The sequence below is a fragment of the Anas acuta genome, chromosome 2, assembly GCF_963932015.1.
Source record: "Anas acuta chromosome 2, bAnaAcu1.1, whole genome shotgun sequence".
NCBI lineage: Eukaryota > Metazoa > Chordata > Aves > Anseriformes > Anatidae > Anas > Anas acuta.
In genome coordinates this window covers 698,746-716,490 of record NC_088980.1, presented here as the reverse complement: position 1 = coordinate 716,490, position 17,745 = coordinate 698,746, and the positions used below count along the sequence as shown (strand labels likewise).

Here is a 17,745-nt window from a genome sequence, read left to right as displayed (position 1 = left end):
CAGGGGGGGATTTCTCCAAGCGCTGATGTCCCCTCCTGGACGCTCCCCTCCTGTGTGTGGTGGTGGTGGAGGACCCCACGGCTCCCCGGTTCCCTGCACCCCCAGCCCAGCAATAAAAGCACAACACCTGGCTCGCCTCTGCCTTGGTGGGAGTGGGAAATGGGGAGGTGGGAGGGAGCGGGGCGATGCACTGGGGGGTAAATGGGGATGGGGGTGGCTGCAAGGAATGGGGCTGGGGTGCTTGGAGGGCTCCAGAGGGTCCAGGGCACCTCGGAGATCCCTGGGCCCCCCCGGGTGCTCCCAGAGACAATGCCAGGCTCCGACACCTGGGGGGCCCCCGCCTGGCGCACGGAGCCCAGCTGGGGGTCGCTGCCCCCCCCCAGGGTAGGGCGGGTACACGGCCACCACCCTCTGTCTGGGGGTGTTTGGGGGGGGTTAATATGGCAAACCCCTGAGCGCAAATGGGATTTTCAGCATTAATGGTGCTGGGGGACACCAGCCCGGGGCCCCGCCAGCACGGCGCTCGCTGCCCTTCCGTGTGCGGGTCACTGCGAGGTGTTTTCATGCTGATAAAGCAGCCTCGCTTCTTTCATGCCCCGTCAGATAAGGGATTTCCAAGAACTCATTTGTGCAGCTTTGTGTCCGGGGCAGAGATTTGTGGGGACGCACAGTTCAGAGGGCGGGGAGGCGACAGGCTGGGCTTTGCCCCGAAAAATCACTCAGCTTCCCCCCCGTGCTGGAGGGGGGGAGAAAGAAGCATCTTCCCTCCTTTCCTACAAAACATTCCTGATGGATTTGGATATATACATTTTAATTTTATTCGTATTTTCCTGCCACAGGCGGCCGGCTGCCAGCCAGCAGCTCTCTCCAGCAGCGTGCCGCCACCGCGGTGCGACTCGAGCACCACAGGGAGGGGGGAGCTGCCACAGTGCCCACCGCTTTGGGGGCTCAGCCCAGGGGCGCAGGGGGGGCTCCGGCTGCCCACAGCACCGGGCTTTGCTGCTGCACCTCAGCCCAGTCTGTTTTTTTTGGGGGGGATGTCGGGGAGGCCGGGGGACACGGCGCAGAGGCGAGCGCTGCCCGGCTTGCTTCAGGAGCACGGCGAGGTGGCTGCGGGTGCTCCTTGGGGCTGGGGGCAGCAGCACCCGGAGCCGTGCTCCCCCCTCACGTGTGGTGGAGCTGCAGGCACCGGCCCTGGGTGAACGCCTTCCCGCAGCCACCGCACGCCCTGGGCCCCCTGGCAGCCTGCAGGGCCGCGGGGGGCAGTTTTTGGGGAGCGCCGCAGCCCTGCGCCCACCCCGGCTGCGGCCCCTGCTCGGCGTGGGTGCGCTGGTGAGCCAACATGATGCCCTCGTCCCGAAAACGCTTCTCGCAGCCGGCGCATTGGAAGGGTTTGGGCTCCGGCCACGCAGCCGGGGGGACCGGCCCCCCGTCCTGCGGCACCCGCGGGCCCCGGTGGGTGCGCTGGTGGCTCTTGAGGTGCTGCTTCTGGCTGCAGCTCTTGCCGCACTCGCCGCACTTGTAGGGCTTCTCGCCGGTGTGCACCCTCTCGTGGACGGTGAGGGTCTTCTTGTCCTTGAAGTGCTTGGCGCAGCGGGCGCAGGCGAAGGGGCGCTCGCCGGTGTGGATGCGCTGGTGGCTGACCAGGTGGTGCTTCTGGCTGAAGCGCTGCCCGCACTGCGCGCAGGGGAAGGGCTTCTCGCCCGTGTGCACGCGGCGGTGGCTCTGCAGGTGGTGCTTCTGGACGAAGCTCTTCCCGCAGTCGGCGCAGCCAAAGGGCTTCTCGCTGCCGTGCACCTTCTGGTGCGACACCAGGATCTGCTTCAGCCGAAAGCTGCTGCCGCACTGCGGGCAGGAGAAGGGCCGCGCCGCCGTGTGCGTCTGCCGGTGCTTCCGCAGGTCCCGGCTCTTGCCGAAGCTCTTCCCGCATTCGCCGCAGGCATGGGGGCGTTTGGGGCCTGGGGGGCCACGGTGGGGCCGGGCTGGTGGCGGTGGAGGCAGGGCTGGGAGGCAGAGCCCGGGGCTGGGGGGCTCCCCTTGCCCCTCGTGGGTTTTCTGGTGGCGCTTGAGGTCCCCCTTGGAGGGAAAGCCCTTCCCGCAGCGCGGGCACTTGAAAGGCCGCTCGCCCGTGTGGCTCCTCTCGTGGATGGTCAGCGCCGTGTTGCTCTTGAAGCTCTTGTCACACTCCGGGCACGTGGGCGGCCTCCTCTGCAGCGGGGGGGCCGGGAAGGGCTGGGGGCAGGGGCATCCTGCTGGGCCCCCCCCTCTCCTGCCCGCCTGGCACCGCCGGGATGTCCGTGGGATGGAGGCTCTGGGTGCCCGTGGCTGCTCCGCGCCTTCCTCCACCTCCTGCCTGGCCCCAGCGTCACCGTCTGCGGGGAGGGCAGCGCGGGTGTCACCCCCGGGGTGGCACAGGGGAGCCCCCACCCCAAGGGAACCGCGTGCACCCCCTGCCCTGAGTCCCCATCCCGCCGGGCTGATGGGGAGCAGCCCCCCGCAAACAAACCTTACGGGGCGCGCGGGGGCCAGGGGACGGGGCCGTCCCCATGCCTGCCCCCCAGCTCCCCCCCCGCCGGTACCCGCCTGGCCAGGGGGCCGGGTGCCTCCTCCCCGCCGCGGGCTCCTGGTGCCGTCCTGCACTCCGCATCTCCTCCTGCTCCATCTCGCAGATGATTTCGGGCTTGGCACCGGGGCAGCCTGTGCGGGGCAGACAGAGGGGACCCCTGGCATGATACCCCCACCCTGCTGCCAGTCCCACAGCCCCCCCCGTGTCCCCCCCATCTCCTCCTGCTCTGCCCCAGCTGCGTGGCCCTGCGGTGATGCCAGGCAGCCCCTGCCAGCCTGCCCCTGTCCCCTCGCTGCCAGCTCTCCGTGCCTTGCTCTCGGCACCACCTCTGCGCCCCCGCGTTTCACCTGCTCCTGGCCAACCTTTCCACCAGGACTGCTGTCCTCAGGACTATAAACCTTTAAGTATAACTAAATCAGCGTCCAGACGTGGAACAGGGGGCAGTATCCAGGATCCCAGCTCCATCAGAGAACCACGGCTTGACCCCGGCCCCGCGGCTCCGTTGCGCTCCTCACCCAGCGAGGCGAGCGCCTCGAAGTTCTCCAGCATCACCTCGCGGTACAGCTGCCGCTGCCAGCCCGCCAGCTCTGCCCACTCCTCGGGGGAGAAGTAGATGGCCACGTCCTCGAACGTCACCGGCATCTGCAGCGACAGGCCAGGAGCTCGGCACGCTGCGCGACGCCAACCAAAACCCACGACCCCTGCTGCTGCTGCTGCCCACGGGAGCCGAGCGCAGCCGCAGCACCGGGGAGCAGGGGGCGAAGCAAAGCAGCTCCCTGCCATGATCCTGCCCCAGCCCTGCTTTGCAGGAGCCCTGGGGGCCGTGGGGGCTCTGGTGCCACATCCAGGAGGTGCAGCGGGGTCACTGAGCACCGGTCCCCCAGTCCCCAGCTGCCCTGCAAAACGCCCCCCGCGCTGCCTCGCCGCCTTCCCCACCGCTGTGCTTGGAGGAAAATTTGGCCCCAAGCACGGCAGGTGGGTGCTGAGTGCTCAGGGCAGGGGAAACTCCCACCGGGCCCAGCTCAGGGCCAGGCACCAACATCCCCAGCACGGGACCAGGTCCCAGAGCGCTTCTCACCATTAGGGCATCGCCCTGGGTGCGGGGTGCCCCCATCCCACAGGAGCAGCACTGGGGACCCAGCCTTTGGGGGGAGCCATTGAGGGACCCAGCCCCTGCGCCCCGTCCCCCTCCCAGCAATTTGCCCCCCCAGGCGAATCCCTCTGCCCTCCATCTGCCACCCCCATTGTCCCTGCCCCAACCAGAGACAAATTGCAGCAGGGTGGCACCCACGGCTGGTGGGGCCACGGCTGTGCCATGGGCACGGGCAGCCCCGGGAGCCGCAGCCCCGTGCACTGCCAGCGGCACAGACGGGGGGGATCCCGGCCGTGGCTTCACCCAAACCCCCAGGGGTGGGCATAGAGTCACGGTGCCATGGGATGGGAGCGTTGCAGGGGCCAGCGGGCGGCTTTACCGTGAGCACCGGTGTGGCCCCCTCTGCCCCCGACCCCTGCCCGAGCAGCCGCCGCCTGCGGGCTCTCAGCGAGGGGATGGAAGCGCGCCCAGCCATCGGGCCATGCGGGTCGGGAGCTCCGGGTCTGCGGCGAGGCTCGTCCCGTGGGTCAGCCCCAGGGCGCACAGCGACAGACGGCCCTGTGGGTTCTGCCAAACACGAAATTTTGGTTAAGGAACCAAAGGGAGGCGGCACCCGGCCCACCCATCAAGCACTGCACTCCCTGGCGAAACACGGGGGGTGTGGGTGGTGCTCTCAGGGCCAGGAGCCCTCCGTGCAGCGGGATCTGCCCCACTCCCAGCCCCCCACCACAGCCCCATGACCCTGCCCAGCCCCATCCCGCAGCCCCTACCTGCGCCACCCGCCCAGCACGGCCGTGGGCACGGACAAAGGCAGCCCCAGGAGCCGGGGGCTGCGTCAGCTGCCGGGCCTCACCGCCACCAGTGCAGCACGGGAGGTGTAGTCCTGCTGCTGCGCACTGCACGGCTCCGTGCGGCACCGCTCGGCTCCGCACGGCTCGGGGATGGATGGCCCAGCCCAGCCCCGTGCACCTCTGTGAGGCATGGCACGGTGCTGCCTGGCACGGCACAGCTCGGCACGGCCTGGCATGGCACTGCCTGGCATGGCACATCCCCATGATGCATGGCACAGCACAGCTCGGCACAGCCTGGCATGGCACTTCTCCATGATGCATGTCACGGTACAGCCTGGCACAGCACAGCTTGGCACAGCCTGGCATGGCACTTCCTGGCATGGCACTTATCCATGATGCATGGCACGGTGCTGCCTGGCACAGCACATCTTGGCACAGCCTGGCATGGCACATCCCCATGATGCACAGCACAGTGCTGCCTGGCACAGCACAGCTTGGCACGGCCTGGCACAGCACAGCCTGGCATGGCACATCTCCATGCTGCATGGCACGGTGCTGCCCGGCACAGGACAACTTGGCACAGCCTGGCACAGCACATCCCAGCCCGGTGCCTCTCCGTGCTGCATGGCACAGCACTGCCCGGCACAGCACAGCTCAGCACGGCACTGTGCCACCTCGGCTGTGCCAGCACTGCCGTGCCCCCACCCCACTGTGCCCTGCACCGGGCAGGGGCTGCTCCATCCCTCGTGCCTCAGCAGCTGCAGTGTCCCCAGGGCTCCTTGTGAGAAACGAAATTGTGTGTTTGCAGCAGAGAATTACATGAGAAAGGAGAAATTAAGGGGTGGAAAGAAAAGAAAAATTGTACACATTTTTTGTGCACGCGGCAGCGAGCGTCTCCTGGGCGCAGAGCGCATCTCCTCGAGGTCATGGGGGTTCTGCTCCTGTCCCCAACGCTGCTCCTGCAGCCCCCAGCCCAGCCCGCACCCCGTGCCGCTGCCCCCCCAGCACCCAGCGGGTCCCCCCCAGCAGTGCCCATGGCCCCACGGGTGCTGCTCCCTTCCCTGCTGTCCCCTCCTCTGCTGTGTGCGGGTGGTGACAGGGGTCTGCGGGTGCCACAAGTCCTGCAGATGGGACAGGACCCCTGAGGTCGTCTCGTCCAGCCTCGAACCCAGCACCAACGAGCTCTCCACGCTGCTGGGCTCTGCGGGTACGCAGCTCCTGGGGACCCCCAGGGATGGTGACCCCACCGCTGCCCTGGGCAACCCGTCCCGATGCCACACAGCCTTTCCAGTAAGGAAATATCTCCTAATACCCAACCTCAACCCCCCCTGCTGCAACTTGAGGCTGATTCCCCTCGTTATTACTCGGTGATTAGGAGAAGGGCTGATCCCCACCTTGCTGCGATGTCCTTCCAGGTACCTGTAAAGTACAACGAGGTCTCCCCGAACCTCCTCGTCTCCAAAATAAACACCCCCAGTGCCCTCAGCTGCAGGGCCTGCCAACCCTAGAACATTTTGACACTCGTGCCCAGCTTGGTGCCACCTGGAAGCTGTTCTCAGCCACCTCGGCACCACCGGTTGGGATCTGCAGGGCTGCACCCGCCGTGGGGGTGCTCGTCCCCCGAGGAGCTCCACCTGCCCGTGACTGCACCAGAAATCGCAGATTTGGGGGTGTTTGGGGCACCCCCAGCTCCTGGGGCTGACGGCGTGCGCTGCCCCGTGACCGAAACGCGTTGGGTGAGAAGAGACAGGCGGCGCATCCTAACGGGGACACTGCCCCCTCGTGCTCGTTTCCATGTTTTATTAGTTCCTAGATTAGAAAAAAAAAAAAAAAGGAAATATAAATACACGTGGTCCTTGCTGCGCTGCTCCCCGGGGGTCTCCCAGTGGGGCAGGATCAGTGTTTAGCCCATTTTACAGACGGGGAAACTGAGGCAAGGCAGGTGCAGAGCTGCCACCCGCCACCCCCCACCCGGCAGCCCCCAGCTCAGGGCCCCCACCCCAAAGGCAGCCCCCAGGTGCTGTGGGTGCCCGGCAGTGGAGGTGCCCCGGGTTGGGGTGCTCGGGGCTGTGAGCAAGGAAGGGTGGCACAGGGAGGGTGGCACAGGGACAACGCGGTGCTGGCCGGGCAGGGTGACCCGAGGCCAAATTCAGACCCCCTCCAGCACCTCTCCTGTACCAGTTCCTAACCCAGAGCTGGGGGCACCTCACTGGGGTGTGTGGTGGCCCCATACCACCACGCACCCTGCAACCACCAACCCAGCACACACAGCCCACGAGCACCAGCCTGGCACGGGGAGGTGAGCGCACCCACGGTGCCAGCTCCAGCCCCAGCCCCGGTCCTGGCCGTGCATGCAGAAGCTCAGGGCTCCTTTGCCTCCAGCAGCAGAGGAACGGCCACACTCTGCCCCCCAGCACCCCCCAGGGCCAGGCTCGAGCCCTCGTCTGTGCTCCGTGTGCCAGGCACGCTGCCAGTGTGCCATGAGGGTGCCCTGCTTGCTCCGGGGCGAGCTGGCTCTGCAGCAGTGTCCCACGGCACCGCCAACACCACAGCAGGTCCCAAAAGTGCCGTGCCATTCCCCCTCTGTCTGCTCTATCTGCAGAGCTTCTGCCAGCTCCTACTTGTACTTGGCCAGGGCCTCCAGCGGCACCGGCAGCTGGGTGCAGGACATGAGCAGCGGGTGCACGGGGAGGAAGGGGCTGAAGGCGGCCTCCCCGTCCCCGTAGCGGGACAGGAGCCGCTCCTCCGAGTGCGTGCCCTGGTGCACGGTCAGCTCCTTCTTGTGGCTGAAGACCTTGCCGCACTCGGTGCAGGGGTAGACCCTCTCCACCGTGTGGGTGAGGTGGTGCGTCCGCAGGTTGCCCTTGTACTTGAAGCTCTTCCCGCACTCCAGGCAGGTGAAGGGCCGCTCGCCCGTGTGGATGCGCTTGTGCTTCATCAGCGTGGTCTTGAGGTTGAAGGTCTTGCCGCACTCGGGGCAGACGAAGGGGCGCTCGCCGGTGTGGATGCGCTGGTGGGTGATGAGCGTGCCCTTGCGGTTGAAGCTCTTGCCGCACTCGGTGCAGCCGAAGGGCTTCTCGCCCGTGTGGATGCGCTGGTGCTTGATCAGCTCGCCGTTGTGGCTGAAGCACTTGCCGCAGTCGGCGCAGGCGAAGGGGCGCTCGCCCGTGTGGATGCGCTGGTGCCGCGTCAGGTCGCCGTTGCGGCTGAAGCTCTTCCCGCACTCGCTGCAGCCGAAGGGGCGCTCGCCGACGTGGATCTTCTGGTGCAGGATGAAGGTCTTCTTGGCGCAGAAGCCCTTGCCGCACTCGGCGCAGATGAAGGGGCGCTCGCCGCGGTGGATCTTCTGGTGGGTGATGAAGTTGGCCTTGCGGTTGAAGCTCTTGCCGCACTCGCTGCAGGAGAAGGGCTTCTCCCCCGTGTGGATGCGCTGGTGCAGGATGAAGGTCTGCTTGGAGCAGAAGCTCTTCCCGCAGACGGTGCACTCGAAGGGCTTCTCGCCCGTGTGGATGCGCTGGTGCCGCATCAGGTCGCCCTTCTGGCTGAAGCTCTTCCCGCAGACGGTGCAGGCGAAGGGCTTCTCCCCGGTGTGCACGCGCAGGTGGGTGATGAGGTTCCCCCGGTGCTGGAAGCTCTTCCCGCACTCGCTGCAGGCAAAGGGCCGCTCGGTGCCATGGCTGCGGGGCCGCCGGGCCGGCTCGGTGCCGGGTGCTGATGTGACTTTGTGCCCGGCGGTGCTCGCTGGGGGGACAGGAGCCGTGCCCGTCCCCATGCAGAGCCCCCGGGGCTCGGCGGTGCCACCCTGCGCCGGCTGCACCATCCACTGGCTGACACGGGGAGCAGCCTCTGGGCTTTTCTCCAGCAGAGCCACCTCTGGTTTCACGTCCTCCGGCTCCTCCTTGGGACGCTTCTCACCTTTGCCTTCGCCACCTACCAAGAGGAGAGATCCAGGGAATCGCTGGCACGACGCAGAGCCAGGAGCTGCGTGTGGCCCTGCGCTCCTGGGAACCTGGCACGGAGCTGTGCCCTTGGCACAGGCACGGCACGGCTGCGGCACAGGGACAGCCCCAGGCACCCACAGCCCGGTGCCACCGAGGCTGCCCCGGGGCTGCAGAGCCTCGGCTGTGGCACTGGATTTGTGCAGCCCCTTGGTGCAGGAGGAGCTGGGTGAAGCCATCGCAGCCTCGGCACCACAGCCGGGTAAAACACCTCCCTCAAACCTGTCCCCGCGACCAGACACACGTGCAAACTCTCCTCTAAAGCCTCTGTGCAGAGATCACACTCAAAGTTTGATCACACTCGCACCCAGACGCGGAGACGAGCCGGGGTCCTGGCCCTGCAGTGCTCACCTGCAGCTCCCGGGTCACCCAGGCCCTGGGGACACCCGATGTACGCCTCCTCCTCCGGCTCCACCTTCACAATCACTTCGGGTTTGGCATCGCCTGCGGGGGCAGAGGGCAGAGCTCCGGGGGCTGCGCTCGGCGCACCCCGGGCACGGCCCCGGACACCCCCATGCGCCCAGCCCCACTCACAGGCAGCGGGGTCGGGGGGCTCCTCCTCCTCCCGTGGGCAGCAGTCACCGTAGGAGTCGTCCTCAGGCTCGGTTTTGATGACGAGCTCGGTTTTGATGCCTGTGGAAGGAAGGACCCAGCCCACACGTCCTGCTCTGGGGACGGACAGGGCCCTGCCGGTGCCACCCGGTGCCGTTGGGGAGCATCGAGCTTGGTGCCTCCTGCAGCCGGGGCCCCGGGGAACCACGGGGCTGCAGCAGCCGCAGGCCACTGGGGCTCCAAAGCACCCATCGATATTAAATTATTGCATTTTACTAAGTTAAATATTATTAAGGATTTGTTATTAAATGCTTGTGATGCAGGGAAGGGAACTGCTGCTCTTCCTGCAGGAGGGCGTTCCCGGTTCCCAAAGCGCACGGGGCATGCCCCATCCCAGCACAGCCCCTCCGTGCAGCGCCCTGCTCCGCGTCACTTACTGGTGCTGGGGACACTGGGGACGCTGGGGACACTGGGGATGCCAGGGGTGGTGGCCCTCGCCCCTGGGTGCTGGGGTACCCGATGGCCGACTCGTCCTCCGGCTCCGTTTTCACCACAACCTCGTGCTTCACACCAGCCCAGCCCTTTCCTGGGGAAGAAAAAGCCAAATTTGGGTTCCTTTGACATGCAAACAGCCAGCAGCAAGCAACGCTGCCACACGCCCCATGGCACTGGGCTGGACACGGAGGGGACAAAACCTCCCCAGGGGGAATGGAGCCCCCCAGCACCACCCAGCCCCGGGCAGCAAACACCCCAGTGGGTCCCTGCTGCCCAGCGGGGGTCCTCTCCTATGAACCCCCCCCGGCAAACTGAGCCCCGGGGGCAGCAGGCACGGGCAGCCCCCCCGGGGGTCCCACAGCTCACCTGCGCCGTGGGGTCCAGGGACTCCCCTGTGCCCCTCACCCTGGGGGTCCCCCACGAACGGCTTCTTCTCCAGCTCCATCGCCGGGGGTCTCGGGGTCCCGAGGGACAGGACAGCCGCCTCCAGCCACGCTGCTCCCTGGGAACGCCTGCAGAGAGACCCCAGGCAGAAGTGTCCCCCTGTGCCAAAACGGCCCCAAAATGCGAGAGGCGAAGCAGCACCAGGGGGGGCTCGGGCACAGGGGGGCTCCGGAGATCTCCAAGCTGCTCCTCCCGCTGGCTGATTGCTCCCCTCCCCCTCCATCCGATCCCCTTCCCCTCCCCTCTGCCCTCGGGGAGCTGCTGCTTTCAGCAGGGGCGCACACAGGAGGAGGAGGAGGAGGAAAAGGAGGAGGAGGAAGATCAACCCGGGGGCTACAACAGCACAGAGCAGCCCAGGACAGGGCTCGGTCACCCTGCCTGCACCCCACCTCGCTCCTCAAAGCCCAGCAGCAGTGGCACAAGGTCACAGCCGAGGCACATGGCAGGGACAGAGGGGAAGGAGGGAGAAAACCCCGCAGATTTCGGAGGTGGCTGCGCCCCACAAAGCCAGCCAGCTTTCCTCAGCTGCTGGGCACAGCGTTCACGAAGGCACGGCGATGCGGTAGATGCAATCTCAGTGGAATTTGACACGCTGCCACGAGCAGCACCGGGGCAGCCCCGGGCAGGTGAGGAGCCGCTGGGGACACCCCTGTGGTGAGGGTCGGTGTCCCCAGGTACCCCAGGCACCACGCGCTCACGCACCCTCCTGAGCAGGACACGGTGGCAGTGCCCAGGGGGGATGTGGCTGTGTCCCCACAGAGCCCCACATGCTTGAAAAGGGGTCCCCAGCATCACCCTGACCCCGTCCCACCGAGCTGCACGTGCAGCAAACCTCCAGAGCAGCGCGTGCTGTGCGCTCCGGGGACGCTCCCTGCTCCTGCCCCCCAAGGGCATCCTCCCCGTGTCTGCGGTTTCCCACCCGGATTTTCGCTCCGGCACACCCAGGCCTGCACCTCTCCACTCCTCCAGAAGCTCTCTGCTCCTCGGGGCACCCGCTGCTGCCGCCGCTTTTGCTGGCCAAATGCTCTGTGCCCAGGGGGCCTCTGGCAAACTGCAAATAACCACAGAGCGAGCAGGAGCAGGAGCAGGAGCAGGAGCAGGAGCAGGAGCAGGGGCAGGAGCAGGGGCAGGAGCAGGGGCAGGGGCAGCGTCCTCATCCTCACCCCGCCAGCCCCGTGCCCCCTCCTGAACCTCACTTTCCCTCCCGCTTGGTGCCACATCCCCCTGGTGCGGAGCCTGTCCTGCCTCCCACCTACCCGCAGCACCAGTTCAGCTTTCAAACAAGAGAGGGGTTGTTCTGGGGGGGCTCTCCCCGAGGTGCCCCCACCCCCTGCTTGCTCTCCCACTGGCACAAGCCCCTTCCTGGGGTCGGGACATTTCGGATGAGCTCCAGCAGGCACCAGCCAGTGCCTGGCACGGGTTCTGCCCTCGTTACCTGCGCCCCTCGTAGCACAGCCCGGTGGCTCCCCCACCCCACATCCACCCCCCCCAGCACCTCCCGGCGCCCCGGAAAAGCGCCTGGACCCCCGCCCATCCCCTCCCTGCTCCTTGGTGCCAGTTCCTGGGGGCAGCAGGGTCCCAAAGCAGCGCAGCCGGTGCGCTCCCCGTGCCGTTCCGTGCCGTGCCAAGGGCGCGTGCCCGCGGCTGTCCCAAAGCCGTGCCTGCTGCCGGCAGAGCCGGGGGCGGGGGGCTCGAGCCGGGGGCGCCGCTCGTACCGGGGGCACGGCCCGAGCCCGGCTCCAGCCCCACCGGGGAGCGGCGGCACCGGCACGCGGCGAGCCCCGGGCGCGCACCGTCAGCGCCGTTTGGCGGTGTCCGCGGGCACTCCTCGGGGCTGGGGGTGCGCTCCAGGGGGGGTCGCATGCCCCTGGCTCTGTGCGCCCACCCGGGGCCGGACAGCAGCGGGGGGAACCTAGGGGCTAGGGGGGGGGGCGGTGGGTACCGGAGCCCCCCGGCACCGCACCGGGTGCCCCCAGGCCCTGCTTTATCCCCCGCGGCACCGTCCCCGTCCCCATCCCGGACTCCCCCTGCCCCCCCGGAGCCCCCCATCTTTTTTTGGGGGGGTCGCACGAGCGGCACCCGCAGCGACCGCACCGCGCCGCAGCCCCGCGGTCCCTGCGCACCGCGCACGACCGGCACCGGGGCTGGGGGGGGGTGGGTGCGCGACCCCCGCTCCTCCCCCCGGTGCCCCCCCCGAGCTCCCCGAGCCTCCCGAGCCCCCGGTGCCCCCCGCCCCGCTCTCACCGGCGGCGCTCAGAGGGGCGGCGGTGGGGGCATCGCCGCCGATGGCCGCCGACCGCGGGAGCGCACCGGGGCGGGCGCACGGGGCGAGGCAGACAAAGGGCCGCCCCGCTGCACGCCGGGAGATGTAGTCCGCCCCCCCGCCCCCCCGGCACCGCCCCGACGCCCCCCCGGTATCGGCACGGCACCGGCGACCCCCCGGTAAAGGCACGGTCCCGGCACCGGCACCGCCCCGGCGACCTCCTGGTACCGGCACGGCACCGGGAACGGCACCGGCACTTTGGGGGGGGGGGCGCAGGGTGTGGGTAACGCAGGGTGGTGGAGGAGAGGGTGGGCAGGAGGAGTTTTGGGTCCTGTTGCTCTGTCCCGTTCTGCGCTCCTGGGCATGGAGCTGGAGCCAGGGCGTCCTCCCGAGCAGCTGGGGTGACACCGGGGCACAGATGGTGGCCAAGCGACCGGGTCAGCTTTGGGACAGCAGAAATGTTCCCAGGCAGAGGGCAGCAGGCACCCGGGGAGGGGACAGGGAGCAGCGAGGGGACAGAAGGAAAGAGAGGGAAGCCGCCAAAGACCATTGAGGAGCCCGGGAGCAGGGCCAGCAGGAGCAGGACCGGAGCCAGAAGACGCCCGCCCTGCCCTGCGCTCGCACCCACGACACCCCCGGGGTCAGATTCTCTGTTTTTGCTCTTTCTGCCCATTATTCTACCATCAGGAAACAAGAAAATTAGGGTGCCATGCACTGAGCTCGGTACAGCAGCACAGCCAGGAGCAGAGCTCCGGATGGCACAGGGAGCAAACTCCTCGGACGCGGTGCTTGGCACCGGGTGTGCTGCTGGGAGCACTGCGGCCCCCGGGGGGAAGAGGCTCTGCCGCTGCGGCTGGATTAACGCAGAGATTTCTCAGGTCTTTGTCTGAGCTCACACGTGCCCTGAGACCAGCAGGATGTGAGCACGGCACGGCCTCCTGCGCCCGAGCAGATGGCGCTTGGCCGCGGTCCCCGGGATGCAACGAGGGCAGCGTCCCGGCTCCGTGTCCCCAAGGCCCTGGGGTCACCCCACGGCAGGAGCAGTGGTGAGGGCTGTCCCCAGGGCTGGGGGGGGGGCACAGCGGTGGGCACAGAAGGGCCATGCCTCCGGGAGTGCTGCATGGGGTGCTGGCCCCATGGGCTGGGTGGCGGTGGGATGCAGCACCCCCAAGCAGGTCCCCCCAGCACCATCCTGCCCCATCCCAGCAGCAAGGAGCCACGCACCACACAGGGCAAAACAAGCCCCCCCCAGGTGCTGCAGGACAAAAGCCTGTGCCAGGAGCAGCCCCAGTGCAATTTTGGGGCTCCCCAGAGCAGGGGAACCCCCCCCCGGGTCCTGCGCCTCCTCTTGGGGCAGCTCAGGAGTTGGGGGGCTGGTGCCCCACGGGCACCTCGGGGCTCCCAGCAGGGACCAGGCGGGGCAGGGCACAGCAGCCAGGGGCAGGCAGCAAACCCCTCACCCCTCCTTGCATCGCTCCTGCTCCTCTCCATCTGCCCGGCCTGGGGGGCACCGGTTCACCCAAACAGCCACCTGTCTGCAAAAGGACTTTATTAAGCTACGAAATTACGCAAACCATCCTCATGATTAAGTGACACCACTCTGTGAGGTGCTTGGAGCACTCTGAAGTCCTCGTTCCTGCCCCTCGGTGCTGATCCTGACGGCCAGCACTGATGGAGGATGCAGAGCCCAGGCTGCTCTCCTTCACCGAGGTGGGGCCTGCAGCAGCCAGCACTCGGGCCAGGGGTGTTCAGGGCCCCCCTCCCACGGTCCCAGCCTCCCACAGGCAGGGCCACGTCCTGGGGGGCTGCTCGGGAGTGGGACAGGCTGTGGCCTCCCCAGAGTGGCCACAGGAGCCTCCCCTTCCTTGCACTGCACAGCCCCGAGGCGCTGGGGGCAGGAGGCAGCTGGGAACGGGGCAGGGGTCCTGGGTGCTGCCCCCCAGAGCCCCCAGACAAATTTGGGCAGCCAGGGGGGATCCGAGCATCAAAGCTGGGTGGCAGCAGGGAACCTGCTCTGCGAGCAGGGCTCAGGGCTCAAACTCCCTTCTGCTCCACCATCCAGGCATGGGGGCTTTCCAGCTCGGCTGCAGCCACCCAGGCTCCACGCTCCCGTGGCTCCCCTGGCTTTGAGCTCAAGACGAGGACACGAAGACACCCGGGCAGTTCCGCCAGCTACCAGGAGGCTGCTGCTCCCCAGCCCCACCAGGGCACTGGGGAATTCCTCGAGGTGCCGAGGGGTCAGGGCGAAGTCCCCAGCCACATTTAAGAGCTACGGCTGCCCGCACACCGGGTCACCCCCCGTGCCAAAGGCGCCGCCGTCCCCGTGCGCCCGCAGGTGCAGGAGCAGCTTGCTCTTGGAGCTGAAGCCCAGCCTGCACTGAGCACAAGCAAAAGTCTTGTAGCGCCGGTGGAGCTTCTTGTGCGTGATGAGGTTGGCCTTGTTGCAGAAGGCCTTGTCGCACTGGGCGCAGGCGTAGGGCCGCTCGCCCGTGTGCACGCGCTGGTGCACCAGCAGGTTCCCGCTGCGGCTGAAGCTGCGCCCGCAGACGGGGCACTTGTGGGAGCGCTCGGGCGCGTGGCTGCGCTGGTGGATCATCAGGCTCTCCTTCCAGCTGAAGCTGCGGCCGCAGCGCCCGCAGACGAAGGGTCTCTCCTCGACATGGCTGGCCCGGTGCTGGCTCAGGCTGGCCTCGTCCTCGAAGCGCTTCTGGCACTGGGGGCACTGGCGCGGCGCGGCGGCCGCGTGCTCCCGGCGGTGCTCCTGCAGGTCCCGTTTGTGGCGAAAGCGCCGGCTGCAGAGCGCGCAGGGGTAGCTGCCCTCGCCTGCGTGGACGGCCCGGTGCCGCAGGAGGTCCCCTCGCAGGCAGAAGGTGCAGCCGCACTCAGCGCAGGCGTGCCGGTGCCGGCCCCGGTGCTTCTTGTGTGTCAGGAGGTTGCGGTGGTGCTGGAAAACCTTCCCGCAGGCCGTGCACTCGTGGCTGGGCGCCGGGCCGAGGTGCTCGCCCTGGTGCGCCCCCAGGCTGGCCGCGTCCTCGAAGTTCTCCCCGCAGGTGCCGCAGATGAGGAGCCCCCCCGGTGCCGCCGGCTCCAGTGGCTGCTCGCCCCGCTCCCACGTCCCCATCCTCCCGGGGGAGCCCCAGGTCCCTGCCTCGCACCAGCCAGGGCACAGGGGGGGGCACCCCAGCTCCTTGGCACCCCCAGATGGTGGCACAGCTGGGACCCAGTGTCCTTGGTCACTGTCCCCAGGTGGGTCCTCGCCAGCCATCCTGCCCCGGGGAGCTGCAGGGAGCAGAGGTACAACGTCAGGGAAGTGTCCCAGTGTCCCCACAGCCCGACAAAGCCACCACGTGGGCAGCACCAGCCTCCCCTCGCCCCCCCTGGTGCCGCAGAGTGGGGGCCCTGAGCTGCGACACCCCCACCTCTGGCTGGAGCCGCCGGCCCCATGGCACAGCTCGGGGCTGTGCCCACGACGCACGGAACCTGCCCCAGCCACCAGCCCGCTGTCCCCAGGCACCCGGGGGGCTGCGCCCCACACCACTCACCAATGCCAGCGGTGTCAGGAGTTTCTCTGTCCCCCTCACCAGGGGAAGCCCCCCCACACGGCTCCTCCTCAGGCTCCATTTTGGGGATGAGCTTGGACGAGGTATCAACAGAGCCTGTGTGGGAGAGAGACCCCTCAGCACCCCCCAGAGCACACCCGGGGAGTGTCACTGCCACCAGAGGCCCTGGGGACATTCCAGGGGTGCCAACAGTGCCATCCAAAGCTGCTGGTGCCAGCCCCAGCAGTGGCACTGAAGCTGGGAGCAGCGGGGCTGGGGTACCCAGAGCGCTCCCCACGCAAGTTTTTGGCCAACCCAAGCCCTGGCACGGCTCCTCCTTACCCAGGCAGGCGACCAGGTCGTAGTTGTCCATCATCACCTCCTGGTACAGCTCCCGCTGCCACGCCGCCAGCTCTACCCACTCCTCGGGGGAGAAGTAGATGGCCACGTCCTCAAACGCCACCGCAGCCTGGAAAGCAAAGCCGGGGCTGGGGGTCCAGCAGCTCCATCCCCACCTGCGGGACGTGGCACCTGCAGTGCCCGGGGGACATGCAGGGCTGAGGTGTGTCACGGTTCCCAGAGCATCCCCATCCCGTCCCCATCCCATCCCATCCCCATTCTGTCCCCATCCCATCCCCATCCCCATCCCCATCCCCATCCCATCCCCATCCCCATCCCATCCCCATCCCATCCCATCCCCATCCCCATCCCCATCCCATCCCCATCCCATCCCCATCCCATCCCCATCCCCATCCCCATCCCATCCCCATCCCATCCCCATCCCCATCCCATCCCCATCCCATCCCCATCCCATCCCCATCCCATCCCATCCCCATCCCCATCCCCATCCCCATCCCATCCCCATCCCATCCCCATCCCCATCCCATCCCCATCCCATCCCATCCCCATCCCATCCCCATCCCCATCCCATCCCCATCCCATCCCATCCCCATCCCGTCCCGTCCCCATCCCCACGCTCTGTGCGCCCAGCCCGGCACAGCCCAGCCCGCAGCTACCGGGCCAAAACCGGGCACCGGGACGAGAAAGAGCTGCCCCGGGGACCTGTCACCGGATCCCCCCACCCCCCCACAAACACCCGGGGCTCCCCCCCTGCCCCTCCCGGGCGCGGGATCCCACGGACCGCACCCGCTGCATCGCTGCCGCGGGCGGGGGGCGGCGGCACCGGGAGCCCCCCCGGCACGGGGCGGCCGCGCCGCGATGGCGCCGGCGGAGACGGCACCGGGGCGGGCCCGGAAGGTGACGGGGGGGGCGGAGCGGGGCGGGGCGGGGAGCACCGGGGGTGTCGGCACCGGGGGGTGTCAGCACCGGGGGGCACCGGCACCGGGGAGCATCAGGCGCGGGGAGCACCGGCACCGGCGCGCCCCGGCACCGGGGGCGCATTGCGCACGGAGAGCATCGGGCGCGGGGAGCGCCGGCACCGGCGCGCTCCGGCACCGGGGGCGCATTGCGCACGGGGAGCACCGGCACCGGGCGCCCCCCCCCCCCGGTCTGCTCGCCGTTACCGATCCTGTGCTCCCCCGGCGAGGTGGGGGGCAGGGGCACAGCCCCCACACGGAGCCAGGAGCCTCTGGTCTCCGGAGGGGCCGTGTTCACATCCTGACACCCCAGGGTGGGCTCCCCCTGGCACCACGGTGCCACTCTGGTGAGGTTTTGAGGTGCCCAGTTACTGGGGGTGTCTGGGTTACTGGGGGTGCGCAGTTATTGGGGTGCGGGGCTGTGCCTAGGTTATTCACAGCCAGGTTATCGTGATGCCAGGTTACTGGGGAGCACAGTTTTGGGGTTGCCCGGTTATTGGGAACCATGGTTATTGGGCTGCTGGGTTATTGGGATGCCCCGTTATTGGGGTGCAGGGTTATTGGGGTGCCAGTTTATTGGGGTGCTTGAGCCATTTATGTGCCCAGCTATTGAGGTGCCTGGTTATTGGGGTGCGGGGTTATTGGGGTGCTTGATTATTGGGGTGCCCAATTATTGGGGTACTGAGTT

The 17,745-nt window shown here is 68.1% G+C and overlaps 3 protein-coding genes and 1 long non-coding RNA gene across 6 annotated transcripts in view; 1 reads left to right on the top strand and 3 right to left on the bottom strand.

Annotated features, from left to right (window-relative positions):
- The window catches only part of LOC137851961 (SCO-spondin-like), a 35,234-nt gene extending 35,102 nt beyond the window's left edge, over window positions 1-132 (top strand). Inside the window, 1 exon segment of the mRNA XM_068673124.1 lies at window positions 4-132. Coding sequence (XP_068529225.1) covers window positions 4-26 — 23 coding nt within the window. The 3' untranslated portion in view covers window positions 27-132.
- Window positions 133-2,230: 2,098 nt separating this feature from the next.
- Window positions 2,231-4,570, bottom strand: LOC137851960 (zinc finger protein 688-like). Its single transcript, XM_068673123.1, has 5 exons — window positions 4,430-4,570; window positions 4,039-4,226; window positions 3,082-3,208; window positions 2,580-2,697; window positions 2,231-2,372 (listed from the first exon to the last, which is right to left on the bottom strand). The coding sequence occupies exons 2-5, from the start codon at window positions 4,132-4,134 to the stop codon at window positions 2,366-2,368; spliced, it is 348 nt and encodes a 115-aa protein (XP_068529224.1). The 5' UTR covers window positions 4,135-4,226; window positions 4,430-4,570; the 3' UTR covers window positions 2,231-2,365.
- Window positions 4,571-6,934: 2,364 nt separating this feature from the next.
- On the bottom strand, window positions 6,935-16,980 carry LOC137851963 (zinc finger protein 271-like). Its single transcript, XM_068673126.1, has 5 exons — window positions 16,888-16,980; window positions 16,084-16,210; window positions 15,745-15,858; window positions 14,530-15,481; window positions 6,935-8,127 (listed from the first exon to the last, which is right to left on the bottom strand). The coding sequence occupies exons 1-5, from the start codon at window positions 16,894-16,896 to the stop codon at window positions 7,068-7,070; spliced, it is 2,262 nt and encodes a 753-aa protein (XP_068529227.1). The 5' UTR covers window positions 16,897-16,980; the 3' UTR covers window positions 6,935-7,067.
- On the bottom strand, window positions 8,983-12,336 carry LOC137851965 (uncharacterized). 3 transcript variants are annotated; one of them, XR_011093589.1, is made up of 5 exons: window positions 12,184-12,322; window positions 10,893-10,990; window positions 9,862-10,007; window positions 9,438-9,586; window positions 8,983-9,081 (listed from the first exon to the last, which is right to left on the bottom strand). It is a non-coding gene; the product is annotated as an uncharacterized lncRNA (long non-coding RNA). The 3 variants fall into 3 exon arrangements; XR_011093587.1 differs by lacking the exon at window positions 10,893-10,990 and having other exon boundaries at window positions 12,184-12,336; XR_011093588.1 differs by lacking the exon at window positions 12,184-12,322 and having other exon boundaries at window positions 10,893-11,431.
- Window positions 16,981-17,745: the final 765 nt, after the last annotated feature.